General features: G+C 38.8%; 1 protein-coding gene across 3 annotated transcripts in view; it reads right to left on the bottom strand.

Annotated features, from left to right (window-relative positions):
* Positions 1–14,133, bottom strand: part of LOC121417380 (plastin-3-like) — a 66,781-nt gene that overhangs the window by 38,824 nt on the left and 13,824 nt on the right. Inside the window, exons 1-2 of one of the 3 annotated variants that reach the window (XM_041611065.1) lie at positions 13,978–14,059; positions 7,644–7,810 (exon numbers count right to left, since the gene is read on the bottom strand). In XM_041611065.1, the coding sequence (XP_041466999.1) occupies positions 7,644–7,682 (39 nt within the window). In that variant the 5' untranslated portion in view covers positions 7,683–7,810; positions 13,978–14,059. Of the gene's footprint in view, positions 1–7,643; positions 7,811–13,964; positions 14,060–14,133 lie in introns of those variants that run through there. The other 2 variants (XM_041611066.1, XM_041611064.1) reach the window with 2 other exon arrangements.

Genomic DNA, 14,133 nt, shown 5'->3' with positions numbered 1-14,133 from the left:
TCTTTTTTTTCTCCTCCTCCTTCTTCTCCTTCCCCATCTCTTTCTTCTCCTTTTTTTCCTTTTCTCCTTCTTTTCTCCTTTTTCTTATTTTCCTTCTCTTCCTTCTTCTTCCTTTCCTCCTCCTCCTTCCTCACCTTCTCTTTCTCCTTCTCCTTCTCCTTCTCCTTCTCCTCCTTTTTCTTCTTCTCCCTCTTCTTCTCCTTCTTTTTCATTTTGTATATACATGTACATGTATATACAAAATGAAAAAGAAGGAGAAGACAAAGAAGGAGAAGACGAAGAAGAAGAATTTTGTTTACATATGTACTTTGTATCATGACCTAATATGTTTTTGTTAGGTGATGATGCAAATAATGGTTTGTTTCACCATTGTGTACAGGGCGGCAGGCCGACAGGCTCCATTTGAAATATTTTGCTTTCTTTATTTTCACCATTTTATTTCCTTGTTTTAATGGCTTGAGCCCTTCTTTATGGACATGGACGCCCAATGGACAGACTATACTTTCAAGGGATGACTTTTATTTGACTGATTCGTATGATTTTCGAGTTCAAACCATGTTTCATATCCTCACATCACATGTACAGTATGTACATGTACGCCTACAAGTAATACATGTTATTGTAATGTTGAGATGTCAAATATTCTAGGGGCCACCCCACATGTTGGTTTTACAAAACAAATATAGAAACAGAATCTCTAAAAAAATGTTCCTTTTGTGTCTTTACAATGATATGTACATTTTACTTCCCTAAAAAAAAACCAAGCAAAATTGCAGCATCAAATGTGCATACATGTAGACTTCCGTATGACTGAAGATTTACAAGCCCTTGCTTTATCAAAGGGAACAGTGTCTAATACCCCTTCATAAACCCAATTATGCGGCTAATAGCAGCATAATTTGGTCGTAAAATCGGAGGACTAGAGTTATCCGCATTATTTTGATGCTGCAATTATTCGCATAATAGCGGCATCGGGACCAGATTTTGGCTTTACAATGTACATATGTATGAACGCATTTCGAAAGTAATGCAGATAAATGCCATGGAGCGGTCACAAGGTCACCCTTTTCCAACGCAACCGCGTCGGAGGGGGTGTGTGCGGTTGCCATGACGATTATCCTCCTTTTTCAGCACGGGCGCTCGTAAAAATAGTGCGGATTATTTTCGGAGTTTACATGTATGAACGCAATTTTTATTGAATTATCTGCATTACTCTTAGGCGGCTAATTGGAGGATAGGTTTATGAAAGGGGGATAAATTAAAGCCTACTTGATGTACATACTGAACTAAACTGTGTGTTATATGCTTTTCACACTGCACTTTTTGTCCCTAACCCCGGGAAATTGTTAGGGCTAAGGGGGGTCTTAGCCCCACCAATTTCCCCGGGGTTAAGCTTACATGTAGCCCACTTCGTTTTCACACTACATGTATGTTAATAGCAAAGTGGGCTAGCACAGTATTAGTAGTTAGTACGGTACTATCTGGCAAGGATACATGTACATGCACATGTATGATGGGGGGACCTATTACCGGTAAGCTACGCACTTTGTTTGCAAACGATAAAAACTATGCCAATTTTAATATTTTAACAAATCATCTTTCACAAATATGTGTTCAATATTCTAAAGATTCTAGAAGAAAATAGCACAAAACTCACTAAAATCCCGCCGTGTTTTCCAAACAACTTTTGATTTCGCCATCCGATATAGAAGGGGTCCTAAAGCTACATGTACGCACTCAATTTATCATGCAAAGAAAAAGTATTTCCTGTGCCTAAATTTCTAAATAATGTTCATACATGTATCATAGGAAAATATGAAATCAAAGTGAATATAACTACAAAGTTCCAAACAGTAGCTGGTTTTCTCTGTATTTAGTGATTTATTGCAGCCTCTGTAGAAAAAAACTGAATAGGAATCGTTCGTCACACTGCAGTCACAGCTCCATACACAGAGTGCGTATTTTGCAATTGAAATTGCATGCGCATTGGAGTGGTGCGTACATTGTAGCTTATGGAATAACGTAGCTTTGGGCGGGTTTGAATGATGAATGAGGAGGGATACATGTATTCCTAATTCTCAAAAACTACACTGTACAGGAACTTTGGTGATCAAGTCGATCTGAAAGCCACTACTGGTACTCAAACTTTCCATCCAGTTTGGCCTTGTACAGATCTAGATCTGATTCTGATGTCAGTGTCTGTCTCATCCCCAGAGGCTATTCCATGGCCATGACTGACTCATGCCTCAAGACATTAGCCGTTTATAGGTCAGTCTCGGATTCGCAATATCAAAGGGGCCGTTTCATGAAGCTCTTTGTATAAAAAGTGACACACAACCTTTGTTTGGCATTGAAGACTAGTCTACAAGCGCAGACTCATACTTGCCACTAATTATACCATGTCTAGAGTAAAGACTAGACACCAAATGCTCTGTCTGTATTTTTCATTTTAACCAATAAATATGTCTAGAGCACAAGACTAGATGCCAAATTCAAATTTGTCATTTTAACCAAGTACAGCTTGTCGAGAGTGAACACTACATGTTATACAGCTCTCTGTGACAGACAGCCACAGCAATACCGTACTGTAGGGCCTACATGTTATACCTCGGTCACTTTTGCTCTACGGCGGCGGTACGGCAAGTCGAAAACAAGCGTTTTAAAATTTTTGTACCAGCTACATAGGTGGTTTAATCAATTTCATAAAACTGCTGTTTTCGACTCGCCATACATGTAGAGCAAATGCGACCGAGGTATTAGTTAAAGGAAACCAAAACCCAAGAAGAGAAGCAATCTTAATGGAAAGAGTAAAATGAGAGGAACAATTTAAAAAAAAGTTTCATCAAAATCGGTTATGAAATAAGCAAGTTATGGACGATTAAAAAGTCATGTTGTTCTTTATACTATGTGGATCCTCAAATTGGCAAACGTGCTTCAAAATGGCTGATTTTGTGGACAACTCTCCATTTGTTTTGTACACATATTTTCAGATTTTCCCCTTTATTTTACATATTTCACATTATCTCCTCCTGACCTTGACATATGGTGTGGATTATATTTTCCCATGACATATGTTGTGCTCATCAGGAGGCAAGATGCAAGATGAGGAAAATCTGAAAATTTGTGTACAAAACAAATGGAGAGTTGTCCACAAAATCAGCCATTTTTAAGCACGTTTGCCAATTTGAGGATGCCCTTAGAAAGTATAACAAGAGTTTTCAAATTCCCATAACTTGCTTATTTCTTAACCGATTTTGATGAACTTTTTTTTAAGCTGTTCCTCTCATTTTACTCTTTTCAATAAGATTACTTCTCTTCTTGGGTTTTGGTTTCCTTTAATCTACATGTACATGTAGTCTCACTACTTCAGACTCTAAATTATGCCCTATGCATCTTCCGAAAACCAAAGGTCTGTGCCTATGGACTATTAAATTGAAGACCTGTCCTCCCCTCCCCCCCCCCCCCCCCCCGTTTCATAAAGAGTTACAACCGTTGTTACTTATTATGACAACTACCATGGCAACAGGGCTCAACAGCCAATCAAAATCAAGGTTACCATGGTAGTTGCCATAATAGCAAAGCTACAACAGTTATAACTCTTTGTGAAACCATGGACCATGGTGAAACAAGCCCCCGTTCTTGGCACTTCGAATTATTAGCTTGTCCATATTTTTTCCAGATGGGATTTTTTTTTTTGGGGGGGGGCTGAATTTCAAGTGGTACATGAATTTCAAGGTAACATTTCCCTTGTGAGAAGACAAGGAGGTCTTTGAATTGAAAGACTGAGAAGTGCAGTATTCAAAGACCAGATGCTTTGCCTGAATTCAAAACAAAGAAACAAAGAGTGAAAGGAAAATGAGATCTCCAGAAAATGGATGGTTCTGGAAAAAAAAAGACTCATCAGGTGGTTTCAAACCGCCTCGATCACAAGAATCCCCATAATTACGAGATCTTTTTTAGGCTAAAAAAAGGCCTACCCACTAATTATTCCTGCATTCACACCGCCCTGAAACATACCCTTTCGGGATAAGTTCCCAAAGTTACGAGCATGCGCAGTATGGTCTGATAAGCAGGCAAGGCGCAAGATTCAAAATCACTAGCCCCGCAGCCACCCACGCCGCCGCGCCCAACGACACGCTGGGCTAAAAGTTCCCGTAAATTGCTTTCACATTGCCAAAATACGTGCAACCTTGGAAAAATCCCCGCGAAAGTTCTCGTAATTTTGCCAAGTACCAACTATTTTTAATAGCGGGTATTTTCTTTCGGGGAAATTACGCGTACATGTAGTTTGCTTTCACATCACCAAAATATCTGGTATTTTCTGATAGGGGTAAATTTCCAGGTCAGAGAATACCTGGAACTGATGAACTTCGAGGCGGTCTGAAACCACCTAACGTTTTCCCATGGACCTACGGTACTTCATGTTGGTCCATGGTTTTTCTCATACCCCTATTTCATACTTTGAGAAGGAAACGTGGCAAATCAATCATCAAGCTACATGTACAGTTCATGTAATGAAAACCAATTAGGCCTACTGTCTGAAGATTTCTATGTGTAGCCAGCCTGTACCTTCAAAATAACACTTTTCACATTACATGCATGTATACCATTTTCAAAGAGGTCAAGTAAAACAAAAAGGGATACAAAATCTGTACTTGATCAAATAAATTGACCCCCCCCCGTACAATGTTTTCCTACACGTACTAGTAACTAAGGGTTTAAACATCTGAGTTTATTCAAATGCCTTTTTGGCATTATTTGGCTTACAGAGTACTGTAGACTTTATTCGTATTGGCTTGATAAAGTTTATTGTAATCTGAAATTCTGGATAAAGCAAACAAAAAAAAAGAAAAACATTGCTATTCACATCAGTCAGTGCTCGAGAGATAATACCGAATTCAGTAAACTCGCTGATCCAGACAAATATCATCAGGCTATTAAAGTCGTAAAATTTTGAGTTTACATAGAATGGTGCAAGCTTTATCTCAAGACCAGGGGGGTGTTTCACAAAGATTTAAGCATGACTTAAGTCGCACTTAAATGCCGATGCATACATGATATGTAACGCGCGATCTTATTGATAGATACGCATTAGTGCGCGTCCTCATGACACGATCTGACCAATGCGGTCAAGCCTTTCATACCGTACGCAACTCGGTATTTAAGTGCGACTCTAAGTCATACTTAAATCTTTGTGAAACACCCCCCTGGTAGGTGTTTTATAAAGCTGTTCTTAAAGTTACGAACGACTTTACGCACAACTGGAACCTGTTCTTGGGTCATAACTCAATTACATAGGGATATCAGATACATGTACATTGTAGCACAAGAAAGGATCACCAGCGAGCCGTGCATAAAGTCAATCGTATCTTACTAACAGCTTTATGAAACCCCTACATGTGCATGTACCGGGCTATTGGACGCTGCTGTGCCCAAGTTTTTTTAATGAGTGATCATAAAAATAGCGCCAGCTCTCCTTTAAAACTGAAGTCTAAATGCAATGGTTTGGACTATTTTTAGCACGGGCCTAATGAGGTGCAAAAAAAAATAAGTATTAAACTTCTGTTAATACTGAAAATGGTATAAAATACCAGCCCTGCATTACAGACTATACTCCATGTACATGTATGTACAGGTAGCAAGCCAGCAATAACAGTGAAGGTAACCAGATATAGTCACATGAGTCATCCACAGCTGGGCAAGGTCATTTTTTTTTGCTTGCTACTCAAGGTTTAAAGTAAACACAGAAAAACCAAAGTCTGCGTTTTTATAGAGACCACCATTTCTGATGATAAAAGTTATCCAAAAAATATCAAAAACTATTTAATTCTGTCCTTTATAGCGAGCGTACATTTTATGTGTATATACCTTGAGCTGTTTCATGAAAAAAATAAAGAAATCATATTCATGTACGTATTACCCCCCCCCCATACAGGCCTAATTTGGGCAAGCTTGTTTCATGAAGAAATAAAAAGAATTGCCCCTCCCCCCACCCTGGTCGCTTGTGTATATCCTGTTTATAAAAAGATAGAAACGTACATGTACGTATGCGCTATACATGAACTGGGAGTGGGACACTTGTCTGAGGGTGTGTTTATGCTTCCATTGCAAGGACAGAATCAGCGTTTTCAAACGTCGATTCAAAACGCCGATCGTAAACGTGGTTATGGGAGTGCTGTTTATGCTTAATTTTTCAGAGGCAAAATCACGATCTCCAGCTGGCTTCGCATTGTAATTTTCATTGAGCTGGAAAGCGAGGTCAAATTGGGCACGCCTTTTTTAGAAAGTTTTTTTTCCGAGTGTTGTTACGTCACGTGGAGATAACATGGAGCAACGCGACTGTATTTGCCCGCGGATTTTCATCTCACCGGAAGCATGTACCAAATGACGTCATTTAATCACGTTTACGATCGTGGTTCTGTTTATACTTCCCCAGAAAGCCTGATTCTGGTCAAACGACGTTTACAAACGCACCTTTTTGTGAGTTTACGATTAGCATTTGAATCAGCGTTTAAATGAAAGTAAGCATGGACGCAACCGTGTTTTGGACTGATCCCGTTTGGAAACGCTGATTCTAGCCTGAAAAGTGGAAGCATAAACATGGTCTGAGTCAGCTTTGCTCATTGTGTGTGTGCAACCGCTGGAAGGTCATGTAAAATAGGTCAACTGTTTTTGTGATTTCTGATAAAAACAGGAACCATGACTGTTTGAAATAAACTACCTTGGCAAACAATCGAATGTTAAACAGCCTACAGGAATTTATTTATTTATTCATTCATTTATTTACTTATTCATTCAGTCATTTATTTATTAATTTACTAGAACATATTATTCAGGTACAAAAGATTAGAATAAAACTGTTTTTCATCAAAGACCTGATGAAAACAAAAGCACAACAAAACTCATCACATCATCCATGAAAATAAAGTCAATATCTGAGTCAAAGATAACAATGCTTGGTAACATAAATAAACAAATATTTTTACTTAAATGATAATATGAATAAAACTGAAATATTTAAGTTACATGTATCAAAAGGGAACTACTAATTGTACACAGTAATTTATTCACTGATAAAAACCACTGAAATGATAGCAATGAATTAAGTATTGCTTTATACATGTAGGAAATATATAGAAAATTGAGTGAAACAATTACAATCAGTATGTCTACAATTATAACATATCAAAGGGTTAAAGATCAATACAAATAATAGCAACGTGACATCAATGTTAGTGATGAATTTAAGATAAATATTGTACGTATAATGGTGCTTATCACAGGGGACAGTCTCTATTTTATCTTTGTGGTCACCAGGGGCCGATAGCACGAAAGGGTCTTTCCAAGGACCGTCTTTCGTGTCGCCCATCTTTTATGATACGTTATAAGCGGGGGTGTTTCTGAAATTTATGATAAAGAATACGATTCGTTAGCTTGCTTTTAATTCAAATTTTATACAATTTCATGATACATCACATTTTATAAACAAATATTTTGTTTATTTTAACGGACGAATGAAATATGTTTGCAGATGATTCGTTTAAAATGCCTTTCACATGGCGCATCATAAAACAAGGGCGACACGAAAGACGGTCCTTGCAAAGACCCTTTCGTGCAATCGGCCCCAGAGCTAAAAAACTTACCTGATTAAAAATCTCCCTGATTTCCTCAATATCATCCATTCTGTTGGTTTATTTCCTATATCTACTGTGGCTATGAAGAGGCGTACTGTATCCCTTTACTTCTGTCAATTCCTGACGTGAAAGATCTGACCAGCTCTGCATGAAAATGTACATGTGCCACTCAGAAGCTGCAATTGATGATAAAAAGGAGAATATATGGACTGATTTATCAATCAATCAAGCATAATGCTAGAAATTTCATCAAAATCTGATTGTGAAATAAGAAAGTTTTGCTTATTTTTCATAAAACAGTATACAAATCTCATGCAATATTTGTTGTTTTTTGGTTTCAATATTTAAATTCACACAGATTTGACAATGACCAACTTGACTGAACCGCAAAATGCTAAAACAATAAAGCGAGTATAGGGAAGAAGTAATTTAGATAAATTGTCAAATACATTCAGCTAAACCACCTTTCCGTAAATTAGTGAATTTTGATGACATACAGATCGGGATCAGCCAGATTCTTAATCCATAGCCGTCAGCTACAGCTGAGCGTACAGATGCGCCAGCGAATTGGCTGGCACGTTTGTACATGTACATGTATGCTAGGCTGTAGCTGTGCTTACAGCGATCGAACATGAAGAACCTGATCTGTTTGTCATCAAATTTCGCTATTTTTCGGAAAGTTGGTAAGCTGAATGTATTTAATAAAAGTTTATCTTTTCCCTATTACTCCCTTAATATGTGGAATGTCTATTGTTTTAATAGCATTTTGTGTTTCAGACCGTTCAGTCAAGGGTACTTGTCTTGACGACAAAAGTGGTAGGTATGTGCTGTGCCTGTGGGAGAGACAAAAAACGTGGGCTTTGGAGCGGGCTTTATTGTAATAAGGAACTAGATGAGTAGATCTACTAGTTATCTATAAATGTTTGTGAAAACGGTGGTCCTTGGATTTGGAACAGGTCGCCTGCATAGTGCATGTCGACCAAGGAGCTCCGGCCTGCACGGGCCGGAGCTCTCTGGGTTAAGTGCTTGTGAGTGCGTATGCATCCCTATGCTACATGTATGTGGTTATGGCTATGGAACGGGCATTATGTGCATGCACCCACCCATGGTTTCAAATCGTCTCGTGTGTGAAGGATTCATATGCACCTGGTGCACGCGAATCTTTCACACCCTTTTTACTAAAATAAATATGACTTTACATCATAGCTACGAATTCTAATTCTGCTATGACACTTACCGAACCATATGGATCGTTTGTTTAATTCTCTTTGCTGTTTTTTTTAATAAAATAAGAGCATTTTTCGTGATCTTCACGTAGATGCCTCTGGATCAGCGTGGATATCAATTTTTGCCTAAAGAGGACGCGCGATATTATTCACAAAGCCGATAGGCACTTAAGAACTAAGTTTGAAAGGATACTCGTAAAATTACGTCACTCTCGCCGATGAATATTCATTGCATCGTGGTCAGCGCGTTCAATACACACTGAGTGCATGCATGCAGAAAGTTTGTATTGAACATGCACGACCACGATCTAATAAATATTCATCGGCGAGAGTGACGTAATTTTACGAGTGTCCTTTCAAACTTGGTTCTTAAGTGCCTACCGTTTGTTTACGGTATACCTTTGTTTAAGGTTTTGCAAGCTAGCTGCATTCTAGGCTATCAGCATTATTTTCTTGCTCGTTCAATCCACTTTCATCATCATCTTGTCAAAAGATGGCGTACTGGTCAATAAGTATATACATGAGATGCAACCTGTTGATTTTTGGTACAATTTCCTATTACGCGCTGACGACTTGAATCGAGAATGTTCGATTGGAAAAATTGCTTTTCAATTGCTGTTTGCGTACTTTCCACCGCGGTATCAAGGATAACTAAAGACGGATTGAACGGTTGATATTTGGAGGTAAGCGATAAAAATAGTTTTATAAATAATTCCTTTTTAAAATGAAGTTAATATATGAATGTTAAATTGCAAGAGTCATAGTGGAGAAATAGTGAAAAGTGTGGCATGTTTTATTCCCTCACATTCCTGTGATGAATGAAAACGTCAAAGTCCACTATGAAATCACATGCGTTGTGCGAGGTTAGTATTACTAACCTCGCATGTTGTGTGAGTGGCATGCACCTAGCCCGGCCCGGCAGCACAGACGCCGAGTGCGGTCGCGCAGAGCCAGGCCCAGGCAGGGCGATAGTCTGACAGCTCTCTTTCTTTTCTGAGTCTGACTCCGACTGAGCTGAGTCTACTCTGACTCTGCGGAGTGTCATGAGTGTGGGCCTCTTTATTTTCAGTTCACCAAAGCATACAGCTATTTTTAGATTTGTTGATCAATGACAATGCGGCCAGAACGAAAACATGCAATTAAAGCTTTGCCTTTGGAACGTATTTCTTTCTTCTCATCTCAGGCTCAGCCTGCGCCTGAGGCTCAGCGCAGGCCGGCCGGCCGGCAGTGGGCGCAGCTCACTCGCAGTGCAGACACGAGTCCATTAGGTAGTACAGGGGCGGATCCAGCCTTCGCCAATAGGGGGGCCCGGAATTTTTTTTCAGCTATATTTTCCCCCGATCGGCCGCTCGAATATGATTTTTGCCGGGATTTTTGGTTTCTTTGAAGGAGTAGTCCTAATAGTCACTTCTTAGCTTTATTCTTATGAATAAACGTAAATATATAATACCATAATCCTTATTTATATAATGCAAGCGCGAAGCGCGAGCTATTTTTTTAATTCTTATGTACTTTTTCCTAAAATTTTTAACATTCTGGGCAATGTTTGTTATCCTGAAAAAAGATGTGTATGCAAGTGAATAATTACTACGAACGTGAAGTGCGAGCAGAAATGAAGTGATGAAAAAGGTACAGTTAAAGAATTGCTTGCAGTTATAGCCATGAAGACGTTACATATTTTTTTTTAAATCATATAATGCGAACGCAAAGTGCGAGCTTAATTTTTTTTGACATTTTTACCTAAGGAATGGAAATTCTAAGCACTTTTGTAACTTAACAGAATAGGTACCGTAAGTAACGGTGTATTAACCGCACCTTTTTCTCGGCGGGATAGAAGCAAAAGTCGGGGGTGCGGTTTATACACGGTGACGGGTTTGAGCCGGCCCGCCGTAACCCCTCCCGTACATGTACGATGTCTGCCAGTTCACAACACATCGAGTGGCCGGGCGTAGCCGCCCAGGCAATGTCGTTTACAGGGTATGAGCCGCGGGTAATGGGAAGCAATTATTACGATCTTAATTAGATATTGTCAAAAACAAACGCACCCACCTTCATGACACTAATTTTGACTTTATTCTCAATTCAAAGTAGTGAAGTTCCCTGGCTAAGTTAAAAGGGACGCCAAGCATACTCGGTAAAATTTTGTCACCGCTGAGCGGGAGTTGAGTGAGCTTAGAGATTGCGTTGTAATATGGTTAGTGCGACTTAAGCTGGCGCTATTAAAAGTTCCGTTTCGCGCCAGCTCGTTTTTTTCCTTCCTGTTTGCTCTTCATAAGATACCATGTAAACCACGCACGAGAGAGACGGCACGAAGCCGTAAAAAACAACTGGAAAAAAATGTCAATTTCTTTGTTTCTTGAACTTTCCTGTAATCCCGTATCCAAAATTCATGCTAAAACATCAAATTTCTGAAAGTGATTGTGAGGTTGTGATGCAAGAAATGTGAATGTTTCTTCCTCCTACGCTGGGAAAGACACAGATCATAATTTGATAAGATGTATTGGCATGACTGCTACTGTATGTAGTTTGCAATGAAATGGCAGTTCTGTGTGTGTGTACACTGTGACTGTGAGTGTGTAAGTGGCCAATATTGGCGGGACCGTTCTTTCTTTCTAACATTTGTAGATGAATTGATCAAGAACAGCAGATTTCCGCATACCGGTAATCTCTTTGGATACTTAACTTTGAAATCTTAAACTTAGTTTTTGTTTCTTCGTACCTCAAATATGCATGTAAATGTGAGAAGTATTTTTTTTTTTTTTTTAGTCCAAAGTTGGGGGTGCGGTTAATACACCGTTACTTACGGTATATAACTGAACAATTGATGCGAAGCATGAGCAAAAAAAAAATCTAGCTTTAGACCTACCGAACGAGACACTCTATTCAAGTTTTGTAAATCATGAAGGATGAGTAAGTAGGGATCTTCCTTACATTAATAATGCGAGCGCAGAGCGCGAGCAAAAAAAAAATTTATACGTTTTGAACTGATCGAAAACGTGCCTGTTATGGACTGCTTGCACTTAGCCATGAAGACGTTACATATTTCAACATATTGCGAGCGCGAAGCGCGAGCTGAAAAATTTTGACATTTCTACCTGAATAATGGAAATTCTAAGCACTTTTTGTAATCGTGGAAAGGATAAGCATGTAAACTAAACATTATTGATGCGAGCGCAAAGCGTGAGCGGAAAAAATCTGGACACTCCATTCATATTTTGTAAGTTATTGGAAATTTTTACATATAAAAAATGCGAGCGCAAAACGCGAGCAGACAATTTTTGATATTGTGATCTGAAACTGGATAATGATTTGAATTTTTAAATAGAGAACAAGCTGCGTATCTGAATGAACGTGTGTTTCAGATTTCAACCTAGAATTGCATGGGGTATTCTAAATTCCTTTCTTATCATGAAAATCAATAAAGCGAGCGCAAAGTGCGAGCTAAAAATATATCATATTCTGATCTGAAAAGGGGTCAATTTAAGCTCTGTATTGCAAGTATTTCGTGGGAAAATTGTGAGGTGGAAATGGATCACAGAAAAAAAAAGATCTGATATTTTTCATTATTATTACTTTGAGTTTTGACTTAGGAACGGGACATTTTATAAGGACATAATATCATCATATGAAAATGATGACTATCTTCCTATTTCTCTTCCTATAAGCATGAGAGCGCGAAATCTGCATGTTAATATTATGGCCTTAAAACTCGACATTTAAAGCACTTTTGTAATTATGCATGTAAAGATGCATGTCATGAGTTAAAATCTATCAATGCGAGCGGAAATCGCGAGCCGAAATTTTTGATAAACTGTCAAGTTGTGATTTTAAGTAATTTGTTAACTTTTAGAATTAACATTGAGATATACATAACTCATTAATCAATATGCGAGTGTGCAGAGCTAGCTGAATACGTTTTGACAATCTGACCCTAATACGGATATTTTGAGAACTTTATGGAATACAGGAAAATAATAGGCACCTGTCAAATCGAATTTGCGAGCGCTTAGCGCAAGCAGAAAATGTTAATTTTGAGACCACAAAACATACATTTTTTACAGAACACTTTTTCAAAATAAATTTGTAAATCAAACGAAATATTAATAAAAGTTCAACTTCAATTTCCTAGCTGAAATGTGTTTTGTATATTGACTTCAAAATTTGATATATTAAGCTCCATATTGAGCAAGATATGTAAATTACCTAAGACGCAGTGCGAGCGCGAAGTACGAGTGAAAATTTTTTATCCCGACTTGAAAGATTAAAAAAAATATTTTCCAAGTCTTCCCCTCATCAGTAGAGGCGCACGGCCAATATTGGAGACTGTCTCCAATGTGGGAAATTATCTCCAATATCAGAGACTTTTGTAAAGAATTTGGGTATCCAATTTCAGAGACAGTCTCCAGTTTTGGAGACTAATTTCCTTTGTTTACATTTGCGGCAAAAGGATTACCTTGGCGGCAAATAAAAATGTGATAAGCAGATTCCTCATGACAAATTACCCCTTTTCACCGTCTACTTTAAAAATTCACCGTCTACTTTTGTTTTGATAAGGATTTTTGTTGTCAATCACACACAAAACTAATGGGCTTCTGACCTCAGTGAGACAAAATTTTGGGTGGAAAAAATCATGCTTTTGTTGGTGTTGTTTCTTTTGTCCTTTTGCAAAGCAAGTCTCCAATGTGGGAGATTGTCTCCCCTATTGGAGAGAGTCTCCCATATTGGCCGTGCGCCTCTACTGCTCATCTTATTTTATTCACTCATCTTCCTCCTCTTATGTTTGCCCTTCGGCCTTCCTCTTTTCCCTTCTTTTTCCTTTTTTCCTTTCTTTTCCTCTTTTTTTCCTTTTTTTTCGCTCCGCTAATAGGGGGGCCCGGGCCCCTCGCCCCCCCCCCCCCTGGATCCGCCTATGACTATGAGTAGTACTATAGTACTAGTAGTGGGCGTGCCCGCAGACACAGCTGGCTTTTGACGGGGCGCGCTCCGGCCAGCCCGGGCAGTCGGTCACGGATAGGTGGCTCGCTTGAGCCGTGGGCTTCGCTTCAACAAGAAAAAACACTTCAACATCCGAGGGTAAGATCTACATTGTAGTCAAAGATATCACCTTCTAATAATACCTGCAGCTTTGATGTTACTTTTTCTCGAGTTGACAAGTGACTAAATCCTGATAAAAACCACACTGAGCCAAAAAAGGAACATTACCTCTCACACACACGACAGCTACCACCTGTAGATCGATGTTCCGCATTGCCAATTTGCGATTACGACAAAAC

The sequence above is a fragment of the Lytechinus variegatus genome, chromosome 6, assembly GCF_018143015.1.
Source record: "Lytechinus variegatus isolate NC3 chromosome 6, Lvar_3.0, whole genome shotgun sequence".
Taxonomy (NCBI): domain Eukaryota; kingdom Metazoa; phylum Echinodermata; class Echinoidea; order Temnopleuroida; family Toxopneustidae; genus Lytechinus; species Lytechinus variegatus.
This window is presented reverse-complemented; position numbering and strand designations above follow the sequence as displayed.